The sequence below is a fragment of the Empidonax traillii genome, unplaced genomic scaffold (genome assembly GCF_003031625.1).
Source record: "Empidonax traillii isolate 1590-97213 ecotype Southwest subspecies unplaced genomic scaffold, ASM303162v1 scaffold323:size719838, whole genome shotgun sequence".
In the NCBI taxonomy this organism is placed as follows: domain Eukaryota; kingdom Metazoa; phylum Chordata; class Aves; order Passeriformes; family Tyrannidae; genus Empidonax; species Empidonax traillii.
The window spans coordinates 361622-386159 of NW_020955516.1; the positions used below are offsets into that span (position 1 = coordinate 361622).

Consider the following 24538-nt stretch of genomic DNA (forward strand, 5'->3'; position numbering starts at 1 on the left):
AATATGCAGCAAGATGAAAGAAGAAAATAGTTTCTTCTACTCTAGCAAGATTATGTTAGTCCAGGAATACATCTGAGTCATGGGAACTGAGGATCTGCAGCTTCTAAATTTAAGGAGAATTTATTTACCTCCCTTAGGTACCAGGGGTTTGCCTTCCAAGCTGTCATCTTTTATTTGAGTGTTACTGTGCCCAACAAGTTTTAGCCTCCCCCACAACACTAAAATCCCTACTCAGTATTATGAAGACAAATACTGAGACTTTGAAAAAGAATGTTCTGTACCCAGTGGTATTAAAAAGGGAAGAACAGTTTTGATACTTTTGTACCAGCTGATGCTGCTTAAAACTGATGCTCATTAAAAAAAAAAAAAAAAAAATTGGGAAATTTGGATTGGAGGAGACCTGAAAGTTCAACATTCAACCTTAAAACAGGGCAAACTTCTAACACGTTGCTTGGGGCCTGGCCAAGCAAGTTAGGAACTTTCTCCAAGAATGGCAAGTCCACAGTGGTTGGTTGGGAATTTGGTGGTTTCACGGTGTATTTTTCCCTGCTTCTGCATAGAAAACAGAGCTTGGCTGAGCTTTTTGGACTCCAGAAACCAGAAATGTTGCAGTCAGTGCAAGGATGACAAAGACAGAGGCAGCCAAAGTCAGATTGTATTGCAGGATGATGTGGAATTCCCTGAGCAAGGAAGGAGGTGAGGAGCATTTACTTTAGTGCAGCTCTGCTTACTTTAGCAGAGCAAGCCTAACCCCTTAAGCTTAGACTGAATGAACAATTGAAGTAGGTACTGCTTGGGGAAAACTGAATTTTCCTGTACTTCAGAGCTTTTCTATTCCCTGAAATCTCATAGTTACTTATGTTCATTTAAGCTTAATTTCTAAATTAAAAATCCTAGGGATAATGTAATTAAAAGATGGCTTAGATCTTCACTAGTTTTTTCTGAAGTAATTAATCACTTCTGTACAATTCTCTATGGTAACATTTGTGGAGGAGCCTGTGGCAACTTGAATAGTTTGATTTGCAAAAGCAATTGAGAACTTCCCAGATGAACAGGTCATTTACAGTGAGGCTGATGGTTTTAAGTGAATGCAAAGGGAATCTGTAATGAGTCCTTAGAAACTGCCTGGGGTTTGAGCCGACATGGGGAGACATCTCTGCCTCTCCTGTAGGGGTTATCCTTGTCTTTGCTTCTGGCTAAGTCAGCCCTGCTTCCATCTCATAAGGTAAGACCTGTCCTGGGGGATGCCTCGTGCCTGAGACAGACATGAATTCTGTCTTTGTAAAAACCAACTGTTTAAATGTATTTTAATACACTAGTGGATATCAGAGAATCTTGTATTAGAATAAGCAACGATAATCCCCTGCTTGTCACGTAGTTTGAGCAGGCAAGGACTCTTTTTCATATTTTATTGCAGAAAAAACCCCACATCTGTGATTAAACTTGAAATTCTTTTAAGTCCACAGCTGTTTAAAACGTTGAATCTGTCCCTTTGGATCAGATTATTAATCCAGGAAACACGAGCAATTCCCCTCTGAGATCTTGGTAAGCACCAATCACATTTTGAGATGAACAAAATGCTGGATATGTCCTGCAATGTGTCTGGATTCTTCCAGTAAGTATCTTACTCTTGGTGCTCTCAGAGCTGCAGAATCACAGAATGTGCCAACTTGGAAGGGACTCACAAGGGTCATCGAGTCCAACATCTAATCTAAATCTCTTTTTTTTTTTTTTTTGGTCTTGTTGAAGTTCATTCCCCTTTGTCATATCCCTGCCTGTCCACGTAGAAACTCCCTCTTTAAAAGGCCCACTTTAAACATGGAAAGGCTGCAATGAATTCTCCCTGGAGCTGCCTTTTCTCTGGGCTGAGCAACCCGAGCTCCCTCAGCCTCTCCCCAGGAGGGTTGCTCTGTGTTAGAACCTGCTGGAGTTGGAGCTTTGTGGGTGTGCATTTCTGTTCATGTAAGTGCAACGTTAAGCTGAAAAATTGTATACACTGTCACTCCTCAGCACCAACCTGTTGTCTCTATTGTCTAATTTTAGTGTAATGTTTTTTGATCTAAATATAGGAGTTTGAGTGAGATGTTCTTGAAAATGCACAATGGGTTCATCTTGAACTTTATAAAATGGCTGATTGTTTCATTTCATAAAGATTTCTCAGAAATTGCCACAGTTTTTACAGAAATTCATCAGAATGAAGTTGCTTTGTAAGCAACTGAGATCACACAGAAGAGCCTTGTTGACTTCTTCCTCTCCTTTTGCAAGAGCACTACAAAGCTCTCCTTGCGTTTTTGTCTTTAGTAATCCTTTATACTCCAATCCCTTCCAGCTTCCAGCTCCTGTTCAGCATTAAGGCAATATCTGAGTAGCTGAAGTTATGAGATCAGATGCATGCATAGGCAGGTGGGCAGACCTTTGTCAAGAAAGTATCTTTTGTACTACCCCAGACTTCCATAGCCTGGCTTTGCAGCTGATGTAGGTATTTGCCACCCAAGGAAGGCCCAGGCAATGATTTATGTTCAGTGTCATCTGCCAAGGATCTGGCCAAAGGTTTTAAAACTTCCCTTGTGTTACAATTGAAAAGTTGTACGTGAACCTCATTAGGAAGGAAAGTAAATGAGGTGCTGACCTGAGCTAAACTGTTTTTCTTTGCAAGAAGAAATGACAGTGACCTGCATCCTGTCTGTCCTGTGTCTGTTCCCGTGCTGCTTTTACAGCACTCTGGTAAGCCTGGCTGTAGATGCACTGCACAGTGATGTATTTCCATCAGCCCCTCTGGCTTGCCTTCCTGTTCTTGTCAGTTAGGATAAGGAGGGGTTTTTTAAACTGAAGTAGCACAAAAAACTTCTGCTTTTTACTTGGATGTCTCTGATCAAAAAGCTTATTTCTGTGGTGCTAATCTTCAGACGTACCAAACCTTAAGCAGAGAAGCAGCAACACGAGGAAAAGCATGAAGTTGTGGCTCAGAGCAGACTACAGGCTTCTGTTTCTTGCTGTCTACCTGATAATTAAGGGCATTTAGTAATTTGGAAAGCTAAAAATTGATGTGGAAAAAGTTGGGGATATGAAATTCCTTAAACCCCGAAGATGCTGAAGAAAGACAATGACCCTCACTCAAAAAACCCACCTGAACAGGTGCATGAAGTGTAACAGCAGTTACCACAGTTGGTAACCTGGGCACCAAGGCCTTGTGCTCCAGTCTTTAAGGTCTCTGAGAGGGAATAATGAGAACTAGAACCTTCAAAGTTGTTGAAAATGCTGAGATAGAACCCCCATCTGTGTCCCGGTACAAAGTGCTGCCTAATAAATGGGTAAGGTGCAAAACTAAAACCAAGAGAAGGGAATGTGTAGCTGCTTTTCACTGCAGGAGAACATGTAAAGGAACTGAGAATCAAGAGGAAGAAACAGGCCAGACTTAGAGCATTAATGTACTGACACTGGTACTGCTGCCCTTCGAGGTTTTGGACTAACAGGATGTGAGCAGCCACAACGATTCCTTCCTGAATCCCACGACAACACTGCTCAGGCAGCCCTACCTGTCTGCTTGCAATTGGGTCATCACGTGTGTGTGTGTGTGAGAGAGAGAGATCAACAGACTCCTATTAAGCTATGCAATCCTTCTAGTGTTTTTGCTTTTATCAGCAAACTTTAAAATTCCTGTTCCTTCTAACTTGCCAAGAGTTAAAAAAAAAAAAAAAAAAAAAAAAATATTGTGTTCTCATCTCTTCAGCAGGACCCTGAGGGGGATATTGGGTAAGTGTGGTTCAACTGACCCTCTTCCTACACACAAGCACTTCTTGCTTGACCTGTTGAGTCCTTTGCTGGTACCTCTTCAGCCTCACAGCCTTCTTACACATTGACAGTTCAGAGCTAAGGGACTTAAATGTTCTTTCCCAGAAGAGTGGAACAAGAGTCCCATTCTCTCCCTGGATGTAACCAAATGGTCAGCTCCCACAGAAGCTGTGTGGCAAGGTGGGCTGGGTGGTAAATCACTTGCCTTGGCTCTGTAGTTTCTGTAAAGATTGCTTAAACAAAAGATTTCAATGGCAGGAAATTGCCCAAGCTGGCCAGGGCTGCACAGACTTCACAGAACAGGGCTGGTGACCCAGCATTTTAAAGTGCAGTGTGTGACACAGGCAGGGAGGCTGGAAGGCTTTGTAGTTTTATCCTTTGCCTTTATCCAGGATTTGTTTGTTTGTTTGTTTGTTTCCTTCTCATTAAGGAGATTGAGTAATTTTTGCCAGGAGCTTCTCAACTCTGAATGTGAAGGTATTCACAGAAAAAATGCCAGGTCTTAGGTCTGAGTTACTTTAGAGCCCAACCTTTCATCAATGCATAAAGCAAAAAGACTGAGAGAGAGAAAGATCCTGAGCGCTGCTGCTTGCCAGCAGTCTGCTGGTGACTGGGAAGATTCAGCCCACGAGGTAAATGATTAATGTTTCATTGAAGCAGTTGGTGTCAGGGCCAAAATATAAAGATGATGTTTCTGGTACTTCCACTGCTAAGCCAGCCACCTTCTGCCATGTGGGCAGGAGACACTTGACTGATAAATCAACCTCTGTGCTTTCCAAAACAAATAAAAGCCCACATGCTACACCTCACAGATAAACACACTGGCAGACAGTTGACAACTCCTACTGTATGTTTTAAAATTGGATTTGCACAGTCCTATTTCAATCAAACATTTACCAGCAGGTGAATGAAACCCTTTTGCCCTGCTTGTACGAGGCCATTTGTGGGGTCTGTCATCAGATCCTTACAAGTCTTGCCTATAAATTTTCCCTTGGATGAAGGTTTTTTCCCCCAGGTTTTCCTGTCTCACATATTCCTTTAATTGCTAGTGACATAGCAAGTCCTATGGCTTTATTTTTAGTGCACTACTAGGCATTTCCTCTGTAAATTTTGGATGGTTTAGAAAGAATCAGATGTTGAACTCTCTGACAGGTCTCAGGATCTTGCTTTGGGAGACTCGGAGGCTTTGAAGTACTTTGTGCAGTTGCCTGTGTGCATGAGCTGGTCTCATAAAGAAAGGAGTGAGGGAACTGAGGTTTTTACTTACTGACAGTTTTGAAGGGTGTTGGGCAAAACAGTGGAATCAACAAAATTGATCCAACGCATTTTGCCTCTAAGGCATAAAGTTTTTATTGATGTCATCCATGAGAAAATCCATTTATCTGCCTAGGAGGAATCCATCTATCAGAAAAGAAGTGGAGCAGCAATTTGTGTTTGTTTGGCTCAGTTTTGTTCCCTGTGCTGTTTCTATGCTGGTGTTTCCATCTTTCATGACACTGCCAACTGAACTGCCACTGTGAGCACATTGGCCTCTTTCCATTGTACACTGAGGGTTACTAATGGCTTTTGGCCACCCATTAATTTGGAGGGGGTTGGTGCTTCACCATCTTACTCATTTCCAGAATCATGAAGATCCAAGGTTGTTGCAGATTTTGGTGTTCCAGATCCAGCAGCAGTGATCAGTAAAGCTTCCATTCTCTCACAGCAGCTCATCTGCAGTAGCTGAAATGTGCTGCTTATACTGCTAGATCAGGAAAGCAGCTTCTGATGACAGATGACCTTTTGATTTTTCAGTTTATGCTCTGCTGCTGTCCAATGACACTACTGAGTGTTTGCATTTTTAGCCTGTGTATTGCTGTTGTATTGCTTGCCTTTAATTGAGGTGAGGTCAGATAAGGAATTTGGCTGCAAACCTTTTGATGTTACTGTGAATCTGATTTATTTAATTCAGACAGGAATTTCACCAAGACTTTCTCTCCCTTCCCTTACTAGTTCCCTTGTAGTAGGTCAGATACAGTGATGATAAGCAGCAGTGAAAACCTTTGAAATCAGTCTTTGTATGTCCTTTTTCCCCTGTACCATTTTCAGGGTTGAGTAATTTAGAAAACTGTCTTAAAGGAGCCATTGCCTCTTCGAGTGCCTCAGGGTAAGATATTTCCACCTTAAAAGTTTATCAGCTATGTGTGGATGCTGGCAACTTAATCCCTGTGTCACACAGCCAGCTCTTGGAAAAACCATCAACAAACATCACCATCCTGCCAGGCTGCCTGTTTTAGCTGTGGGTGCCCAGCAGGCAACAGGGAGCAGAAAAAACAGCCTCATTCCTCTGTTCCCATGGCCAGTCTGGTGCCATGATTGTGGGCAAAGAAAGCACTGAACAGCTTCCATGCTGATCACCCCCCTCTACAAGTGTCCCCACTGTCCATTTGTGACTTTGCCATCCCACCAGGACTGGCCTGAGCTATGATGTCTCTGCTTCATTTCGGAGATCTGCAGGTACCAAATGGTTTCCAGAGCTCTGACTTTGGCAGTGGCATCAGCTGGGCAGTGACAGTGCCAGGGCTGCAGTTGTCCTGTAGCGGGACAAGGGGGCTGAGTCGTCGGATTGAGCTGTGGGCTGGTACTTCTCCCATGGGTTGCAGTGGATGGTTGTGTGCCTTATCTGCTTCCTGTTAGTGCAGGATATATAACAGAGCTGGCTCTTCACCATGCTGGCTCTCCCTGTAGGATGAAGGAAGAAGGAAAGCACAACTGACAGCACTAGTAAGTACGGCGGTTCTTATATGTCAGCACGTGTGTCTTTGTGTGCGTGCAGGGGCAAAAAATATTAATGCTCTCTTTCTTTATGTAAGCACAAGAATAGCTCCCTGTCCTGGTTTCATTTAGGCACCTTCATGTGCTGTTAATGGCTTTGAAAAGAGAGGGTGCCTCATTGCTCAGTGGGATCTGCTGCTATCAGAAGCTCTCCTTAGACTGCTCAGCATAGCCGGCTCTCTTGGCAGTGTAGGGAGACAAAGGCCACGTAAAATCTGTTCATAATCAGTTTTTGGTTCTTTGTAATGTTCAAAAGGAGGATATAAATTGCAGGCCATACCTCAGGTTAGCATGTATTTCTTTTAATCCTGTTCTGAGACTCTGCTATTCTGGGTGCTATGGAAGTGCTCCTTGGATTCATCATGCTGTCAGCAGAGTGTTTGGGAGATGATATATTTTGCCGCTGCTGCCATAGCACCTGCAAAATGTGATGCTTTCCTTGCTGAGCAAGTCAAATATTTTAAATAAATATCAAAGCCTCCCCAAAGTGCTTGATTGATGGATACAATGTGCTTCTTTATTGTTCTGAAGCACAGCCCATCACTCATCTTCCTTTGTTCATGCAAACTTTGGGACAGGCAGTGGCCAAGTCTACCTTCTCTTTGAGGTGTTGTGGACATATTAACACCAGTGGTAAAAGGAAATTAACTTACCCTTCATGAATTCATGGTATTTAGTTTGCCCATTGGATTTGCCTTCTGTTAAGCACACAGTTAACCTCTTTTCATTCCAATTAGTTGAAAACTAAGGATTTCCTTCCTTCTGTTTTGAACTGATATGTAAGAGGAAATCCGTAGATGTTCCTGTTTTGAGTAAACCTTTTACTAAGGAGTCCTGCTTGTGCATTTAAAAAAAGAATAGAAAGAAAGAAAAAGGTTATGTTGACTCAGACATAACACTAGAAGTAGCAGATCCATTTCTGAAGGCTTTGCAGCCAAAAGGCACAGTGCAAAAATGCTCTCTCCCTGTTTACTTTTAACCTCTGGTTTGTCTTGGATCTGATTCTTAGTAGGCGGTGTTATCTTACAGAAATTACAGCTGCTATCACCACCCCTTTTGTGTAAGGGGTCCTGCCTGTAAAAGCATGAAAATGCATCCTCCTGGATTGCTGTTTTTCTTCGTAGCAGCATGCTTCACTCCCACAGCTGACTGCCAGAGTCAGAAGGTAAGTCTGCGAGCCTTTGTTTAAATGTTCATTGAGCGATTCTTCATCTTTGGAGGGTTGTGTGTTGGGAAATTATCCCCCCCCAAAAAACCCTCCTTTTTTCATTTGCATTTACTTAGGTGCAGAATAAAATCCACAAAAGCTTTAGGGTTGTAAGGTATCTTCTTTGCTGTGTGTGTAGACCAAACTGAGGAACTAAAAATAAGGTTGAAGGGAGATGCTTGAGTTTTAGATCAGATTAAATCTCTGTCTCTGTTCGGCATTGAACTCGACAGCAGCAATATCAAAGGAACACACTCAGCATCTTTGTCTTTCTCTGGTTCAGTACATGGGATGGGAACTTAGTATCCATCAGGAGAGGTCCTTAAGTTTCCCAGGAGAAGTTCATTTAAAAAAAAAACTTTTACAATCTCATCAATTTGTTGCTTTGCAACAGGGTAAATACCTTTGTTTCAAGTCTATTTCCCAACAGCTCCCCAGTAAGGATTGTGGAATACTTTCCATTCTGGACGTTATTTAAATTCTGTTGATTTTGTTTTGATCCCTTCATCTCCGTTCTTGCATTTAGCAGCAGCATCCAGAGGAATGTGTGATGCCTTTGCAGGTCTGTTCTGTTCCAGGGTGAGGCAGCCCAGTTCCTGGAGCTGGAATTCACACTAATTCCCCCCATATTGTCTTGTGCCCTTGCCCTTCTTGTGTCCTGCTGTTGGAGGAATGAACTGCCCTACAAGGCTGTGGGTGGCATTTGGAAATGTTATTCCCTGGGGATCCGAAATATGTAAGGGTCTTGAATGACAAAATGGAGCCTTGTGGGGAGTGGACAGACCTGTCCACTTAATTTAAAGACTTAATTTAGAGAAAGCCAGAGCACTGGGAAAATGCTTCAGTGCCAGAACTTTGGTTGGAAGCTTTTGTGTCAACCCTTTATAGAAGGGTGACTACTGGGAAGGCTTGTAGGATCATTAAGGTGACTTGAGCACAAACATGAAGTGTCTCTGCTGATGGATCTCGTTTGTCTGGAGCTGTGGGTACCAGCATAGTTGTGTTCAGAGCCATAAGCTCACATCTTCACCTGGTGTAAGTAGAAATTTAGGTCTCTGTACTTTGAGACACTGTGTTGATTTCTGTAATCACTGAGGTGTCTGGCTTGGCGTGAAACAGTTACATTATCAGGCAGCGAGTACCCGCTTACAGAGAAGTGAAATATTTTGAATCACATCAGGAGCAGTTTATTTAATCCAGGAAAAAGAACTCCCTTCTACATTTTTTTGCCCAAAGGGTTCCTTGTTTTTGGTGAAAGAGAAGAAACATTTGAAAGGTTAAAATGGAAGTTAAGGAAGAGTAAGGATCTAATGAAGCCTTCTCTGATAGTTTAGGATAGCAACAGAAGTTACCTCAAGACTTGGATTTGATAGTTCAGACATGAAAGTGAACCTGTAGCCTAATTTGGATTTTTGTACCTCTTGTTGTGGGCTGGGGGTGATACAGGAGATGTGAGAACCATGAACATTTTTCTGCTGGGAGGAGGCCCATCCCAGGCTGTGCTGGAGGAGGAATGGAGGCAGGTGGGAGATGAGGGAAGTGGCCTCAGCAATCCCTGAGCTTCTAGTGCTGTGCAGCTGAGATGGTGAGAAACACCCAGGTGATGATAACACAGTAGAACTTGTGTTATGTGATCTCTGCACTTGATTGTTCATCCTCGTGCTGAAAAGTGTCTTCCTTGAACAAATGTGAAGAGTTTGTGTGTCCAGGAGGTGCTGGTCTGTTCAGCTAAAATGTTACTGAGAACTTCCTGGGGAGGGACATGGCTGTAATGACTCAAGCATGTGTCTGCAGCTCTGTTTTGTAAAGGACAAGTGCACTGGAAACTTGGTGATTCATTAGATAATGACTATTTCCAGAACCGGCTCCCAGGATTGTTGGAGCTGAACACTGACGTCCAAATGTGTTTTTCTTTCTTCCTTGAGGTTTTTGCCATGCAGAAGGATTTGTGTTATGGTTTGGGGAGGAAAGGACAAAGGGTGAAAAAGAGGGGAATTATGAAATACTTCCCAGCTTGTTCGCTTGAGGTGGAAGAAGAGAAATGAGCAGTAAGGGACATCTGTTCTGAGAGGAGGGAAGGAAGCACTGCAGCATCCAGAGGCTCCCATGTCTCTCAGCTGAGCACGAGGGGCCAGAGGCTGCTCTTGCACAAGCAAGTGTTTGAGAGCAGGGAGAGAGCACAGCCCAGCCTGGAAGACTGAGCTCAGTGTGGACGGAGGCACCACCCTGGCTTTTTACTTCTTTCAGCTACAGTTGGATGTCTTTTGGTTTAAAAGCCTCCTTTAATTTTGGAGATGTTTGAGAGCATCAGTCTTCCTTTTCTGTTCCTTTGTACCCAAAGTGTGATGCAGCCCAGGCTCATCACCTGGCCAGAGTGGCTGTCACCAGGCAGCCCCGCTGCATCACAGGACAGACATTCCCTCTCGCTGCTTCCTTTCCTGCCTCTTCACACTTGGAAACAGTGGTCACAGATGAGCCCAAGGGAGAAGTGCATCATTGCTTTCCATGAGGTTGTGCCCCAGGAGCCACCTCTGACTCAAACTTCTGTCTATCTTTCATCCTCTCCAAAATTTGAGTATCCAGACTGTTGCATTTTTGTCCCTTGATTCCCTCTTCTGCTTTCCTAAGCAGCAAAACTCTCCAGAAAATTACTGCTTCATCAGTTCTGTCACTCAAATAAGAAGGGAAATATTTTTTTTATTTCTTTTCCACTCAGCTGTTTTCTTCCTCTTTCCTCCTGCATGTTGCTGCTGACACAAGCATATTTCCTTATAAAAAGGGGAAGATCTTACTGGAAAGCTGCCTAAAACTTATGAAGTGTCCCGGTAGGGTAGGGGGGATTCCACAATAACTGTCTTGTCTTAGAGACCTGCAAGTAATTAAACATGTCAACAGGGAGGAGTGGCCGCCACTCACCTCTCCCACTGTCCTTCTCCACTTAGAAGTAGAGCCACACTGATGGAGGAAAGAGCAAGAAAATGGAATAACGTGTGAACAGTGGTGTTTTCCTCCACCACTGTGACAGAGAACACATGTCTGATGCCTGAAAGTACAGATGAAATAGAAGGTTGGAGAATTTTAACTCAGTGCTTTGTGCTCCACTGTTTATGTGGTGTTTTTTGTGCAGGTCCCAGGGGAAGGTTTGTGGGGTAATTGTAACTCACAGTAAGGCATCCACAGTGTTTCCTCCTGGGGCATCTTCCTGTTCCTCCTTCCAAGGTGTTGTCTCAGGGGAGGTTAAAGCTGGCACTTGACAGGACTAAGGGCATAGGAGATGTGCTGTTCAGGATCCATGGGCCTGGCTTCAACCTGCTCCTTTCAGAAGCCCAGCTTTAATTTGGAGCTTTAATTTATACTTCAGTCAGCTGGTTGCATGGACTTGTTCCCTACCCCATCAATGGCAGAGCTGATCCTTAGAGACAGAAAAGACAGAGTACTCCAGTGGTGGCACCTCATTTATTCATCCATATTGTTTGTCTTCTCTGTGTTGCTCCATGAAAAATGGGAAATCTCTGACTGCCAGTGGGGTGGAAATGTAAGGAACAGCAAAGCTGTTTTCTGCTGGAAAACATTAGTAAAGCTGATGCTCCCAGGACATGGACAGGTGGATTTGGTGGATCTCAGGTTGGTTTTGAGCTGTTTATAATGCAAGGGAGTCCTTGACATAACGAGTTCCTTGGGGATTCTGCTTCCAGGGGAAGTGGAGGCTACTGTATGATAGGAAAGCCCCAAAAACACAACTAGAAGTTAACGTCCATGGGAAGGGCCACCACAGACACAGAAGTAATTTTCTTCATTGGGCAGCATTCTTGCATGGATGGCTGCAGAAGGTGGATCCATAAACATGAGAAAAAGCTCAGCAACTCCAGTCAGAGGGAACATGGATATGAGTCAGGAGATATTCAAGGGTCGTGTCCCTGTGGACATGGGACTTGGGGGTTATCTCTCAGGAGGTTTTCCTGACAGGGTCTGCTGGCTATCATCTGGGAGGGCCTTCCTGAGCTGTTGATAACTGATGGGAAGCCCTGGGCTTCCTCCCTTGCCTTGAGGCAAATGTACGCATTTGGACTTAAGTACAGAGGAAGCAAAGCTGAGATTGCTGATGGGAATCCAAACCAAGGAGTTCTGGGCACAGTTCTGCTGCATTAACAGCATTGTTCAGGACTGGCTTAAAAAAATCCCAGATCAAGGCCTCCTCCCAAAATTTGATCTAATGCTTTTATTTTTAGAAAACACAGTGCCTGGAGAGGCACAGCTGAGGTGGGTTTTGTGGGCTTTGCCCAGCCAGTGACCTTTGGGGGCATACACAGCTCATGCCTCCCAGCTTTTCTATGGCATCATCAGTGGCAGATAATGTCTTTTTAAAAATTAGCAATAAGATTTCCATGCAGTTGCTTGATTCCAGGAGCTTAGAAATTCAAGGCAATGCTTTTAGAGTAAAATCATGGGTTTTAATGGCAGGTGATGATCATCATCATCATTCACTCTGAGGCTGTACCTCAAAGTGCTCTGGTTGTGTTTCATGTGGAGAAGCAAGGTTGTACAGGGGTACAGAAAAACCCTGTAAGGAAAACAGAACCTTAAAGTTATTCTGGTTGGCTGGAAGGGCTTGTGCTGATAAATCACCTGCCATGTGATTCATCCTGATATTCCTGCCAATGTTTATGGAGTCCTTCTCGTCCAGAGTTAAAGCACCAAGGAGTTCAGAGAGTGCAGAGCACCTTTCCGTATCATCCACCCCCCTGCACCTTCTTGAAGACAGTTGCCAGGAGAAATATTTATGTGAGCAGCTCCTGGCTCTGGGAAATAAACTGAACCAACTCATTCTGTTCTTCAGACCCGAGGAACAGCAATGAAACCACCAGTGAACTGGATCATATCAACAGCATGGAAAAGAGAAATGCTGCACTGCCTTTTAATTCAGTGGCTTCTGGCAAGGGTTATTAATTCAGGGCTTGTCCTCACATGCCACTGCCAAGTGTTTGTAAAAGATGGGCTGAAATTAGCAGTGCAGAGTTATGGTTGTTTTAGAAATGGTTAGAATTTTTACTGTGGGGCGTAGGGAGAAGATAAGATAGCTGGGATGTGCCCTGCTGCCTTCTAGCTGAGATCCAAGCGGGTCCAAGCATGCAGCAGTGTGATGGTTTAGCCCCTGGGAGTGTGTGGTACCTCCCAGCAGCTGCACTGGCCACTGCCCTCCCCAGTGGTATCTGAAGAATGGTGTAAATTGATAAAGGTATTACAAGTTGGCAAGGTAAGTGGCTGGGATAGCTTAATTCTGGGCTTGTTTCCATCCTGTTTTCTCTTTTTCAGTTAAAATCCATGCGATGCAATGTCAAGACGAAGTTTACCTTGAACACAGCGTGTACTGCTTGTGCTGCAGCTCCTAAAATGTTGTGTCCAAGAGGCTGGTTAAAGACCACCCAAGGATTAGGGGTGAGAGACTGCAGGTAAGGCTTATTTCCTCCCTGTGTCAAGCTTTTGGTGCAGCTCTGCTATGCAAGGAGCAGTGTGTGCCTGCAGGAGAACACACACATTGTTTTGAAATGTAAAGGTCCAAGAAGTTTTGTTTTCAGATGCAGAAAAATGGGTTTGTGGCCCCTATTATTGTTGCTTTTGTCTCCTTGCTTTTTGCTGAGAATAAGGTTCTATACACACAGAACAAATTGCCTCTAACTTGCCCTAAACAACCTGAGTTTGCTAATCCTGCTGTGGCAATTTAACAGAGGTCTGTCTCCTGCAGAAGCCTGTTTCAGACCCAGAATTCCTTGGTGGCTTATTAGGAAAATAATATAATGATAGTTCCCCTTGTATATCCTCCCAGCTTCCAGTAATAATCCTCTGAACTTTTTACCTTCCTACTTCACTTTATGACAATTGCTTGTTCATGTGTTCCTTGCTCTTATTCTGTTGAGCTTGGCTGTGATAGGAAAAGGATGAAAGAAAACTGAATTCACAAGGAAGCTTTTGAAAAATGAAACTCTATAGATTATTGTTTGTGTAGCCAGTAGTGAATGTTAACTGTTAATATATAGCTCCATTGTCTGCTCTCTGTGATTCTCTATTCTGTCAAAATACTTTAAAAATAATGGAGGCAGTTTTGCAGTTTGTAGCAGTTTTTGCACACGCACAGGAGTCAGATTGAAGCCAAAGTAGCAATGCTATTGAGACAATTTCCAAGTTCCTTTTGGGAAGGATGTTGTGCCAAAAATAAAATGAAGTGTAAGAATAATGTGAGTGTATGCAGCTTTTCTGAGTGTTATCTGCTCTTGCGGTGGTTGTTGGACAGACCCAAGAATAGTTCTGTGTGCTGTGTACGTGCAGAACAAGAGGCACTGCCACCAAGGGCTCACCCTGCGTGGAGAGGGATGAAAGGTTGAAAAGAAGATGCTTCTTTGAGGGATTTAAGATTGAATAGTGAATCTGTGAATAACATAACTATGAAATACAAATTTATGGCATCTCAATCTGGACTTTTTAGTAAAAGGCAGAAAGAGACAAGTCCCGAGAGGAGATTTTGTTCTTTCAAGGTTAATTTTGATGTGAAGTTAAATGTTGAGACACTCTGGAGATCCTAACTTTGCGTGTCTAACCCTCCAGCATCCAAGGTTACCATCCTGATGCACGATCCTGTCTCATGCCCAGTCCCTGACAGATTTCTTGTAACCAACCTTTGAGGTTCAGACCAATGGGCCTCCTTAGAGAAGACACAAGCAGAGTGCAACCTCTTTGTGTGCCTGTATGGCAGAGGGGATGAGGGCCCTTCCTTCCCTTCAGAGCTCAGTGCACCACAGTGGGACTGCTTAGAAACCCTCCAACAGGCCAGGTCTAGGTTTGTGTTGTAATCACAAATCTTGGATTGTTCTTTTTAAGGTACTCTGTCAAGTTGGGAGAAAATACCCTTTCCCTGCCAGGGTGTCATCACATATGTAAGAAGGAAATTGAGGAGAAGAAGTGCTGTCCAGGATTCTGGGGTACAGAGTGCTATGGTAAGTTTTTAATTTTTTTACAACCGTCGCTAGCTGTTGAATAAGTCAAACCAGCTTTAATAGGAGGCATTAAATATCCACGGATGTGATTAATTTTCATTATTCCTTCGACAATCACAAGGTCTCCATTATCTGTCTGGGAAGCTCAGCACATAATCTCTTTGTTCCAGATGAGCTGAATCCTCTTGCATTTAACACATAACATAACCTCCTGCAGTGGAACTTCCTTTTGTCTCTTCTTTAAAAATAAACTTTTGGAAAGGGATGTTTTTGTTCCTCTTTAACAAAGTTTCCAAAGGAAGAGGAAGATCTTTCTGATGTCCCTGTAGTCTGCAGCGCGTGTGCCACGTGTGCTGCTCTGTAGTCTGGGGTTAGTCAGCCATTTAGCCACAGAAAATAACTCCCCCAAAGCTCCCACTCAGCTTTATGCCAAGTAATGAGAATTTGTTTAGTCTTGTCTCAAAAATCCAAAAGCAAGAACTACTAATCTGAACATTTTTTCATGTGATTGACTAGCTGGGATAGGGAAAGACACTCTCTGGTTACGCAGAAAATGTGAGATTTTTTTGAGTGCTTGAGCCTGTCCTCACAAAAAAAGTGCTTTGAATAAGCAACTGGCTTTGTCAGAGAAATCACATGCCTAAGAGGTTCAGAAATAGTCCCCAGAATTTGGAGGTACCCCACTCCAAAGGTGTGTGGACCATTTTTCTGGGCACACTTCCTGAAGTCAGGGAGAGCTTGAAATGCTCAATATCTTTGCAGAGCAGGCTCCTGTCTGTCCTGAGCCTCAGAATTCCCCTCAGATGTCTGAGATTACCTCTCACTGATGCAAGCAATGGCTCAACCTTGAAAAATGCTTCAGTGCCTTTGTTGAAATTTAGTTATTTATGGCCTGTTGGGACTTTTCCTTAGACTTTTAATAAAAGGCTTTTCTTAGCAGCCCAACTGCTCCTTGGTGTCACTCCAGGCCACATTCACCAGCTCTGGGGCAGTGTTAGGTGTGCTGGGTAATTTACTGGTGAAGAGACCATTGCCTTTGTACAACTGGAATACCTGGGGAAGGAGGAGATGGAAAGGTGGTGGTGGTGGTTCAATCTAACCTTGCCTGGCCTGTCTTTTACCTGCCAGAGTGTCCAGGTGGCTCTGAAAACCCCTGCAGTGGCCATGGCACGTGCTTGGACGGGATGCAGCAAAATGGGACCTGCATCTGCAAGGTCAGTGCCTGATTTATTCTGAGGGTGATGTGTTTTTGTCAGAGGGGGTTGTACAGTGTCTTTGCAGAGGTTCTGGATGAAGGCTGCCCTTCTGCCTGGAAGGTCAGCAGCAGCTTCTTTCATTCCAGCATCAGTGTCTGTGGTTCTCCTGGAGGACTGGTGTGGTCTGCAACAGCACTAAGACACTGTTGGAAAGGATATGGAGTTGGGAAGAATAAGAGGAAAGGAAAGGAAAAAAGAATTGCATTAATGTAACCCCCTAATCAGTTCAAATAATCAGGATCTGTCTCTGGCTGCAAGAGGCCATGAGACACTTGGCTCTTAATGAGGTGCACCTTTTCCAGATTTGGATGATAGACTTCCCACATGGATCAGTCCTGCACCTTGGAAGGCAGAAACTCCCTCTTTCAAGAAAAGCAGGAGGGACCAGAAAGAGAATTTAGGACAGATTTTTTTTTTTCTCTTTCGAGACTTAATACAACAAAAGCACAAACAATCCCTGCACATTTGAATTGTCTAGAGAAGTGTTTCTAAAGTTTCTAGTTTCAAGGATCAATGTCAGACTTGAAGTTTTCTCTTATGATCTGTATGTTTTTTTAAGCACCCTTAATTAATAGCTCAAATTCTACCTCTTGGACTCTTCTTTGTGAAAAGTTGGGCTTGGATTTAACTCAAAGACACCTTATATCAATTAAAATATATGCTGAAAATATATGCTCAAGCCCTGTAACATCAATGTAAAAAATCCCACTGGCATCAGTGAATTCCAGACTCGTTTTTCAGAGGGATATCAGAAGCCAGCTGGTACATTCCTGCCTGTCTCTAATCAGGACATCATTTCCTCAGTGCCCACCAGAATTTTACTGGTGTTTTCCACGCCCTCTGTGTGTCAGTTCACACTGTGGGCTCCTCTGCCATGGGGGCTGGTTGGTGCTACTGGGGCACTGAACAGGTCGGTTTTCTTCACTGTGCTGCTTCAAGCTGTCACAGAAAATCAAAAATGGTGAGAGATTTTGAACTATAACAAAGTGTGGAACAATGGAGTGATACAGGAAAATAATACCTGGCACATTTTGGGACCCTTCTAGGAGCAATACAGTGGGTTCGCCTGCCAGAACTGTAGAGATGAAAATCGTTTTGGCCCAGATTGTCAGTCAGGTAAGAACAAATAATTAAGTGAAACCTCCACAGAAATAACTGAGAGCAAGGACGGAGGAGGGAGAGGTTGGGTAAGGAAGGGTGCTGGAGAGTGGCAGAGTTCAATAGCAGGTGTCTGGGTATTTTGTCTTTATGCCCTTCTCTGCTGTCCCATTAGACAAATGATTCTCAGTCTTTCAGTCAATTCAGTCCATTTTTCCTATTGTAAATCTCTCTCTGCCCCCTTCTCAGGGCTATCCCAGTTTCCTCTCTCTTTTTAGCCAGTCGTTACCTACATCCCTGAAACAACCCACACTCACTGCTCAACTGTTTTTCAGACTCCTGTAACTTCCCTGCTTGTCTCTCAGCTTCTTCCTTGTTGCCCTCCATAAAATATTATTACACACAGCAATTTGCTTTCCATGTCTGGTGCTTTGGGAAGTGATTTATGACCAGTGCAGCCTGGCTGTTAAAGGAGCCCTTTTTGCCCAGCTCCTGGTTCCTTGTGTCCACAAGGTGAGATAGCAGTGATGTTTTTGGTTGTGCTCATGTGTTGTGCATGTGTGCCCAAAAAGCTGGTCTAGATCTTGTATTCGAGATAGTTGCTTTTGCAGGGCAGTACCTTGAGCATGAAACCTTGAGCAGTCTTCTTGAGCCCCAGGAGCTACTTTTGCTGTGGATTACTGGTGGGAAATCAGGGTGCCAGGTGCCAGGGCAGCTGGGCAGTGTGTGCCTGGAGCCCTGTGCCCTGCCTGGCAGGTCTGTCTGGATTTCCCTTGCAGAGTGTGACTGTGTCCACGGGGAGTGCAGCAGCGGTGTCGCTGGCAATGGGAGCTGCACGTGCCATGGAGGCTACACAGGCCCCAGGTGTGACCAAGGTAAATACACTGGGAGCTGCAAAGGGGCTGTTATAGTAACCTGAGCTGTGGGTGTGGGTGCCTGTGTCCCTAAAGGTGCAGGGGGGCAATGAGTAGATGGAAATGTAGAGGGAAGATGATCTGAGCATTGGAGATGTGTCTAGTCAGAGGGAAGAGCTGGGGTCTGCTCCCCACTTTGTGACAGTGGCTCAGATGTACCACCCCTTTATGCCTCTGCTCTGTCTCTGGAAACCAGCTAGAACCTTTCCTGTGCCTAAGCCTTGAGGGACCTGACTACCCAGGCAGCCAGGGATTTAGAGCTGCCTGCACTGCTTATATCCTCTGGCTTTTGTGCCAGCTTGGGGTCCTCTGGAAACCACATTTGCCTTCACACTGAGGTAATTCTGTAAGATAAGTTACATCTTCCCTCAGTGCCTGCATGCTCAAAGGGAAACCCCCTTGCTGTGTGATTGCAGAGCTGTCCCTGTGCAAAGGCGTGACCTGCGAGCCCAACAGCGAGTGTGTGGTGAGGGATGGGACTGCAGAGTGTGCCTGCAAGCCGGGCTACAGAAAGCTTGGGAGCACTTGCCAAGGTGAGAAACTTCTCAACGACCCTAAATGGTCCCCTGTTTGGAAAAAATCTTGTTGCACTGGTGTCTGCAGATGAGTTCAGTCGTGGTGAGTACAATGCCTACATCACTGCAGAGGCTTAAGAACCTGCTTTTTAGGAAACCCTTGAAGATTAAGGGCTGTTTCTCGCTCTCCTCTCACTTGGTCATGAAAGCAAGAAGTGAATTAGAGTTGCAGGTTCCATCCAGCACTCACTTATAAGTGTGTACTAAATAATGTGATGGCAGGGTATTGGTGAGTCTGAACCAGTTTAAATAACACAGTGTGTGATTGGCAGAGTTCTTCACTGGTTTGTGAATTGGTTTTCTTAAAAGAAAGTCAATAAGATGCATTTGATCAAATAACTATGGACAACTCTGTTTTCACTGGCTTTTTGCAGATTTTGCTGGTCAAACTGCAGTTTATCTTCTCAGATATGATGGAAATTCAGAAGTAAATCCAAGCATTCTCTGTCACTCACACTTCTATTGCTAAAGTAACATGAAATATGTGTCATCCAAATTCCTCAGATTTAAAAACCCCAAATGTCTGCTGTCTGAAATGATTTTATTTTCCTGTGAAATTGTAGAAGTTTGATAGTACAAATTCCTCCATTCTTTCCAGGCCTTTTGCATTCTTCTGCGCTGCAGCAAGTGCTGTTTTGAAAAGAGAAATTTGGTCCTACTCACCTCTCATCCCTTTAATTGCAGCTCAGGATCCTTGTTACCCTTCTCCATGCTCCCCCTTCGCTGTATGTAAAGCTCTGGGATCACGAACATATCAGTGTACCTGCAAAGAAGGATATCAAGGAGATGGGAGCATTTGCCAGCCCATAAACCCTTGTGTTGACAACAATGGAGGCTGCCCAGAAAACTCTACAATTTGTGTTTACAGACGTCCAGGAGAGGTAAGAACAACAACAAGGGTCTGAAAAATGGCCAGGTGAGAAGCTTTTGAAATGAACTGGTGATTGGGTTGGTCTGATCTGCTCTCCTCACTTTACACTTTGCAAAGGGAAACCACACAGCTCTTTTCTAGGGTGACTTAATGGGTCCAAGATGATGAATGCAACTCTATGATCACTGTGTTGCCTTCCCTTAGGCAACTTGTGCTTGCAAGCCTGGGATGAGCAGGAGAACTCCTTCCTCCGAGTGTTCAGCGTTTCCCAGCGATTGCCGGCAGTATTTCTGCGACGTGACCTCCAAGTGTGAAATCAATGCTCAGGGGAATCCTAGGTAAGCCAGTTTAAAGACTGCAAATAAAGAAGCTTATTCTGCACATAGAATGGAGACTGAGTTTGGATGAGCTGAACTTTGAAACAGCTGAGAGTGATCTCAGGAGTATTGGCCACAAGGGAGCCCCTGGTGGTCTAGTGGTTAAGGACGCGGCGCTGTCACCGCTGAGGCCCGGGTTTGATTCCTGGTCAGGGCCACTCCCCGGGCAGATGGAGCTCGTTAGCCCATAAGGCAATCCATCTACGTCCTGAGGACCTTGCTGCCACCGTCCAAGCTCGCTTGGCCCCGGCAGATGAACCTCAGGATTAAAGGGTGGGCTCAGTTCTGCGCACACTGTGTCTCACCTAAAAAATCCAATGCCCAGGCTGGAAGGTGTAAAGACCTTCCCCGGTTCTTCGTTCGCGAAGACTGGCCATTAATTGGCCACAGCTGCCTCTTGAGAAGAGCCTGTTTGTAGCAAACCCATTGAAAGAGGAGTTTTACATCAGTCATTGTAAATTTGGGCATGTGGGTCAGAAGATGCTTTAAATCTGGGGTAGCAGGACCTTCTGTGATGTGAACTGGAGAAGTAGCCTCCCAGGCTAGTGGTGGTAGTAGGTTATTATGAATTAATAATCAACCATTAAAGGGGAAATATGTGACTTATTTGCTCACATTTGCCCACACTTGCTTCTGAAGGATAAGTCTTTGTCTCTTCTCCCACTCAGGCCTATGAGCAGGAAATAAAGTAGAATTGCAGATAGAAAGGGAAGGGAGAAACTGAGGGAAGGGACACCAGACCTCGTTTAGTCCTTTGGAGCAAAACACCTACTAGTTGATACTCCTTAGATGGGAAATATTGCCAGATATAGGATCATTTTTGCATACCTGAGGATTTTATGTGTTATCAAGAAAAGATGGAGCTTGACTGAGAGACTGAAGAGGGAAAGAGCAAGCCCATCTCCCTGACCTTTCCTTTTCCAGTGCTGCTGAAACTATTATCATCCACCTGCTCCTCGTGTGCTCCAGGCCAGGACTGAAAGGCAGTGGCTTCCCTTTCTGAAGGTCTGCGGGCACAGAGCAGGACATCGTGTTCAGCACAGCCCCTGCTTTATAGATCTGTTCCCCAGCTGCTGGCACGCAGCCCTGGGAGGCTGGAGTGATGTCAGAGCTCTCCCCTGTGCTGCGTGTCTTTGCATGGCTGAAACAGAAAGAGCAGAGCCGATCCTTGGACAAAGCCCAAACGGGAAAAAACACAGTTATCGGCCAGGGATCTTCGGGAGTCCCTGAGTGATGACTGTGGGGCCGTGTGAATCAGGGCGGAGATTTTCACATGTAGATAAGCTTTTCTGGAAAAGTCATCAGCCTGTCTGGGCCCCTCACTGAGTTGAGATGAACTGTAGATACCTGGTGTGTTTGAGCTGGCACTTCTTGCTGAAGCCAAGGGGTCACATAGGAGCTGTTTGCCAGATTGCCACTTAGCCTGCGGGTTTTATGGATTTTTTTATGCATTACCTCAAATTTTTATATGCTGTGGTGACTGGTACTGACTGAAGTTAGAAAGGTGTTGATAAACATATTGTGGATGTCTGCACCCTGAACCATACGGCAATCCTTATGTTAGTTTTATCAGAGAAAGCATCTTCATTCTTTTGGGATAGGTCAAATTTGCTTGCTCTGCAGAATTGTTCATCTTTTTTCCTGTCACTTAGTTTAGGCAGAAGTTACTCAGCTCTTACCTGTGTCCCTGGAGGTGTTCAAGGCCAGTCTGGATGGGGCTTTGAGCAGCCTGTCTAATGGAAGGTGTCCCTGCCCATGGCAGGAGGGTTGGAACAAAATGGTCTTTAAAGGTCCCTTCCAACCCAAACCATTCCATTATCCAACGATCTTAAAGCTGAGATTTGTCTTTCAAGCATAGATACTGAACGTGTTGTTCTACTCACATTTGTTGAATATGTTGCAAACTGGTTTATAATGATTTGTTATGTTTCGTTCTTGTCTCTTAGCTGTGTGTGTAAAGAATGGGAGATTGGAGATGGGAGAAGCTGCTATAAAGATCTCTTGGGGGAGATAAATCAGCACAATTTGCGAGGAAGGTTTGCTAGGAAATTTAACGTCGCCAAGAAAATGTTTGGTAAGTGTTTTTGGGTTTTGTTTGGGGTATGGAACAGATGTGGGGACAAGAGTGGGTCAGAAAGGGCTACTTTCAGCATAAAAGCTCTTTCAGCATAATAGATCTGTTTCAAAATGTATGATCATGGGCTGCAAAATGAAACACATTGCATCTCTGAACTCATCTTGCCAGTTCTGGATTGGGAATTTGGGAAACCGTTGAGTTTTATGTATTTGACAGAATGAGAACCCTTTGGGTCATGTCAAAGCTAATTTATGTTAGATACCTTCTCCAGCTTGTCCTCTGCCAGTCTTCTATCTCCACTGCCTTGCAGGAGCACAGGGATAAAAGGGCTAAGAGCTCAACTTAGCTTTTTTGAGTACCCTTCCTCATATCAGTGTTGCCAACACTCATGTTTTGCATATGTTTTCCATAATGATTTATGCTATGGGCAACCACATGAAGATTTCTGGCTTCCTTACTCCTGTGCATTGGGACTTAATAACAACCTTTGTTGATTGAGTGAAAACTGACAACTGTGGATTCATAGCAGCTTCTCAAGAAGTAGTTAATGTTAAAAAATATTGATGAGACGCAAAAATTAGTTGTTTCAAGGGGAAGACTTGGTCCAAGAATAAGGTAGTAAGCATGGAGGAACAAAATTATTATCAGCATTCTGCAAAATTTCAGCAGTGATTCAAAGTGCACCCAAGTCACCAATCCTTCAGAAATCTCCTTGGCAAGTGCTTAAAACTCATAGCAACGAAGCTGGGCTGTGATAGCAGTACCAAACTACCTCTGCTTCCTTGTAAACAAGTACTAGTTACAAGTACTAGTTACTAGACGGATGATGGGTAGATTGACTTGTGCTGTTAACAAGAGGAATAATTATTGCTGTAGTGAAACCATACATCAAGTAATTACTTCACATTGCCCCTCTTCTTACAGCTTCTGGTTGCTCCACGTTGCTGACTAAATATGGGCCCTTCACAGTCTTTGTGCCATCCCTTCTCCCCATTCATGATAGAATGGAATTTAATGTAAGTTTTCTTGGTTTCAGCGAATTTTTGCTGTCTTAGGATTCTTTCCTGTCTGAGCTCTGCAGCCTGTAAAAACTGATTGACAAAAGAGAGGAACTTTGGCAGGCAATATTTATAGAAACTGTCTTTTGGGAAGGGTTTTCATTGTCTGGTTAAGTAGCAGTCTCCCAGAGGATGTTACATCCCTCACATTATTTTAAAAATCTCTATCTCTTTCTCCAATACTGAGGGAGTTGGTTTGGTTTTAATGTCAGGAAGTGTGAGTCTTTCTGGCCATTCTTCACTTGTAGCTCCAACCTCCTGTGTGTGACTATTCTCAAAAAATTAGGTGGCTTTTCAGTACTTGAGGGTGGTGTTTTCAGAAGGGGCTGAGTATTGCATCAAAGTATTGGCTTTTGGACCTATGGCCAGAAATGGTAATTCTGGATTCATTGAAAATACATCAATAAAGGCCCCTGAGTTATCTTGTCTACCTGTTTCCAGAAGGATCAGTTCCACCTAAATCAGTACTGACTGAGGATTGTTTTACAAAAACATCAGTGATTAAAAACCCTGAGAAGAAAGGAAGAAACCAAATGCAAATTTAGCAGATTAGACCACCTACATCATTCGGCATCAACAAAGATTGTGTTTGGAGAGCTTCAACAAATTTTATAATCTCAACCATGCAAGGATAGTTCTCAAATTGTCCAAATCCAATAGGTTTCTGTCTGGGGGATTCCTCTAAAGTCACTTGCAGGTTAGTCAGTCTCCCTGTGTTTGAATGAGTTCACAAACAGAAGCAAGAGTTTTGCCACAGAGCTACTCCAGTGAACCAAAATGAAGAGGGAAGTTCCATCTTGTCTACTAAGTATTTCTGTGTGTGTGTGATAGCTGGGGAAAAGGCAATGTCATGATAAATGAGGTTTCTGAAAGAACATGTCATTTATCTTTCTAATGTGGACTTTGTTCCCCAAAGGACACCACTGCTGAGCGGTTGTGCAGAATGCACATTGTTCCTGGCCTGCACTTGATAGAAGACATGATAAAAACCAAGACTATGTGGACCTTGTCAGGACACCAGCTGACATTCACAAGCCAGGTAAAGCATCTCCTGAAGTCCTGGACTGCTGCTTTCACACAGCACAGATGAGAGCTTGAGCAGAGTTCCCTTGATGCACTCTCCCGACCAGAAAACCTTTTCTGTCATCAGCCTGCCTGTGATCAGAACAAGCTCCTTTGTGGAGTCCCAAGCAATGGGATTTAAGACCAGACACCCCAAGCAACCACATTCCCTTTCTCACAGACAGCAAATTAGCCAGAACTTCACTTATGAATGGTCTTTGTGTGGTCTGTCTGTGTATTCTGGAAAAGAGACCTTTTCCCTGCACCAGCCATTAGCAGCTACAATATCTGTGCGGCTGACATGGAATAGGCAACGAAGTCTCTCTTCAGAGTGAATGCTTCCTTGGGGTTTGTGTGCTTGGACACAGCCACATGCTCAATATTTTCTAGTTTCTCTTTTTTTCTCTTTCTATTTTATTTTTCTTAGTCTTTCTATCAAAGAATTTTT

At 44.0% G+C, this 24538-nt stretch overlaps 1 protein-coding gene across 4 annotated transcripts in view; it reads left to right on the top strand.

Moving 5' to 3' along the window:
- The first annotated feature begins 3 nt into the window (after window positions 1-3).
- Window positions 4-24538, top strand: part of STAB1 (stabilin 1) — a 58086-nt gene continuing 33551 nt past the window's right edge. For 2 of the 4 annotated variants that reach the window (XM_027891586.1, XM_027891588.1), the window contains exons 1-13: window positions 4-696; window positions 7636-7771; window positions 13127-13263; window positions 14687-14802; window positions 15931-16016; window positions 17105-17174; window positions 17936-18031; window positions 18487-18603; window positions 19330-19526; window positions 19721-19854; window positions 21840-21967; window positions 22895-22986; window positions 23945-24067. In XM_027891586.1, the coding sequence (XP_027747387.1) occupies window positions 491-696; window positions 7636-7771; window positions 13127-13263; window positions 14687-14802; window positions 15931-16016; window positions 17105-17174; window positions 17936-18031; window positions 18487-18603; window positions 19330-19526; window positions 19721-19854; window positions 21840-21967; window positions 22895-22986; window positions 23945-24067 (1638 nt within the window). In that variant the 5' untranslated portion in view covers window positions 4-490. Of the gene's footprint in view, window positions 697-6458; window positions 6556-7454; window positions 7772-13126; window positions 13264-14686; window positions 14803-15930; window positions 16017-17104; window positions 17175-17935; window positions 18032-18486; window positions 18604-19329; window positions 19527-19720; window positions 19855-21839; window positions 21968-22894; window positions 22987-23944; window positions 24068-24538 lie in introns of those variants that run through there. The other 2 variants (XM_027891590.1, XM_027891589.1) reach the window with 2 other exon arrangements.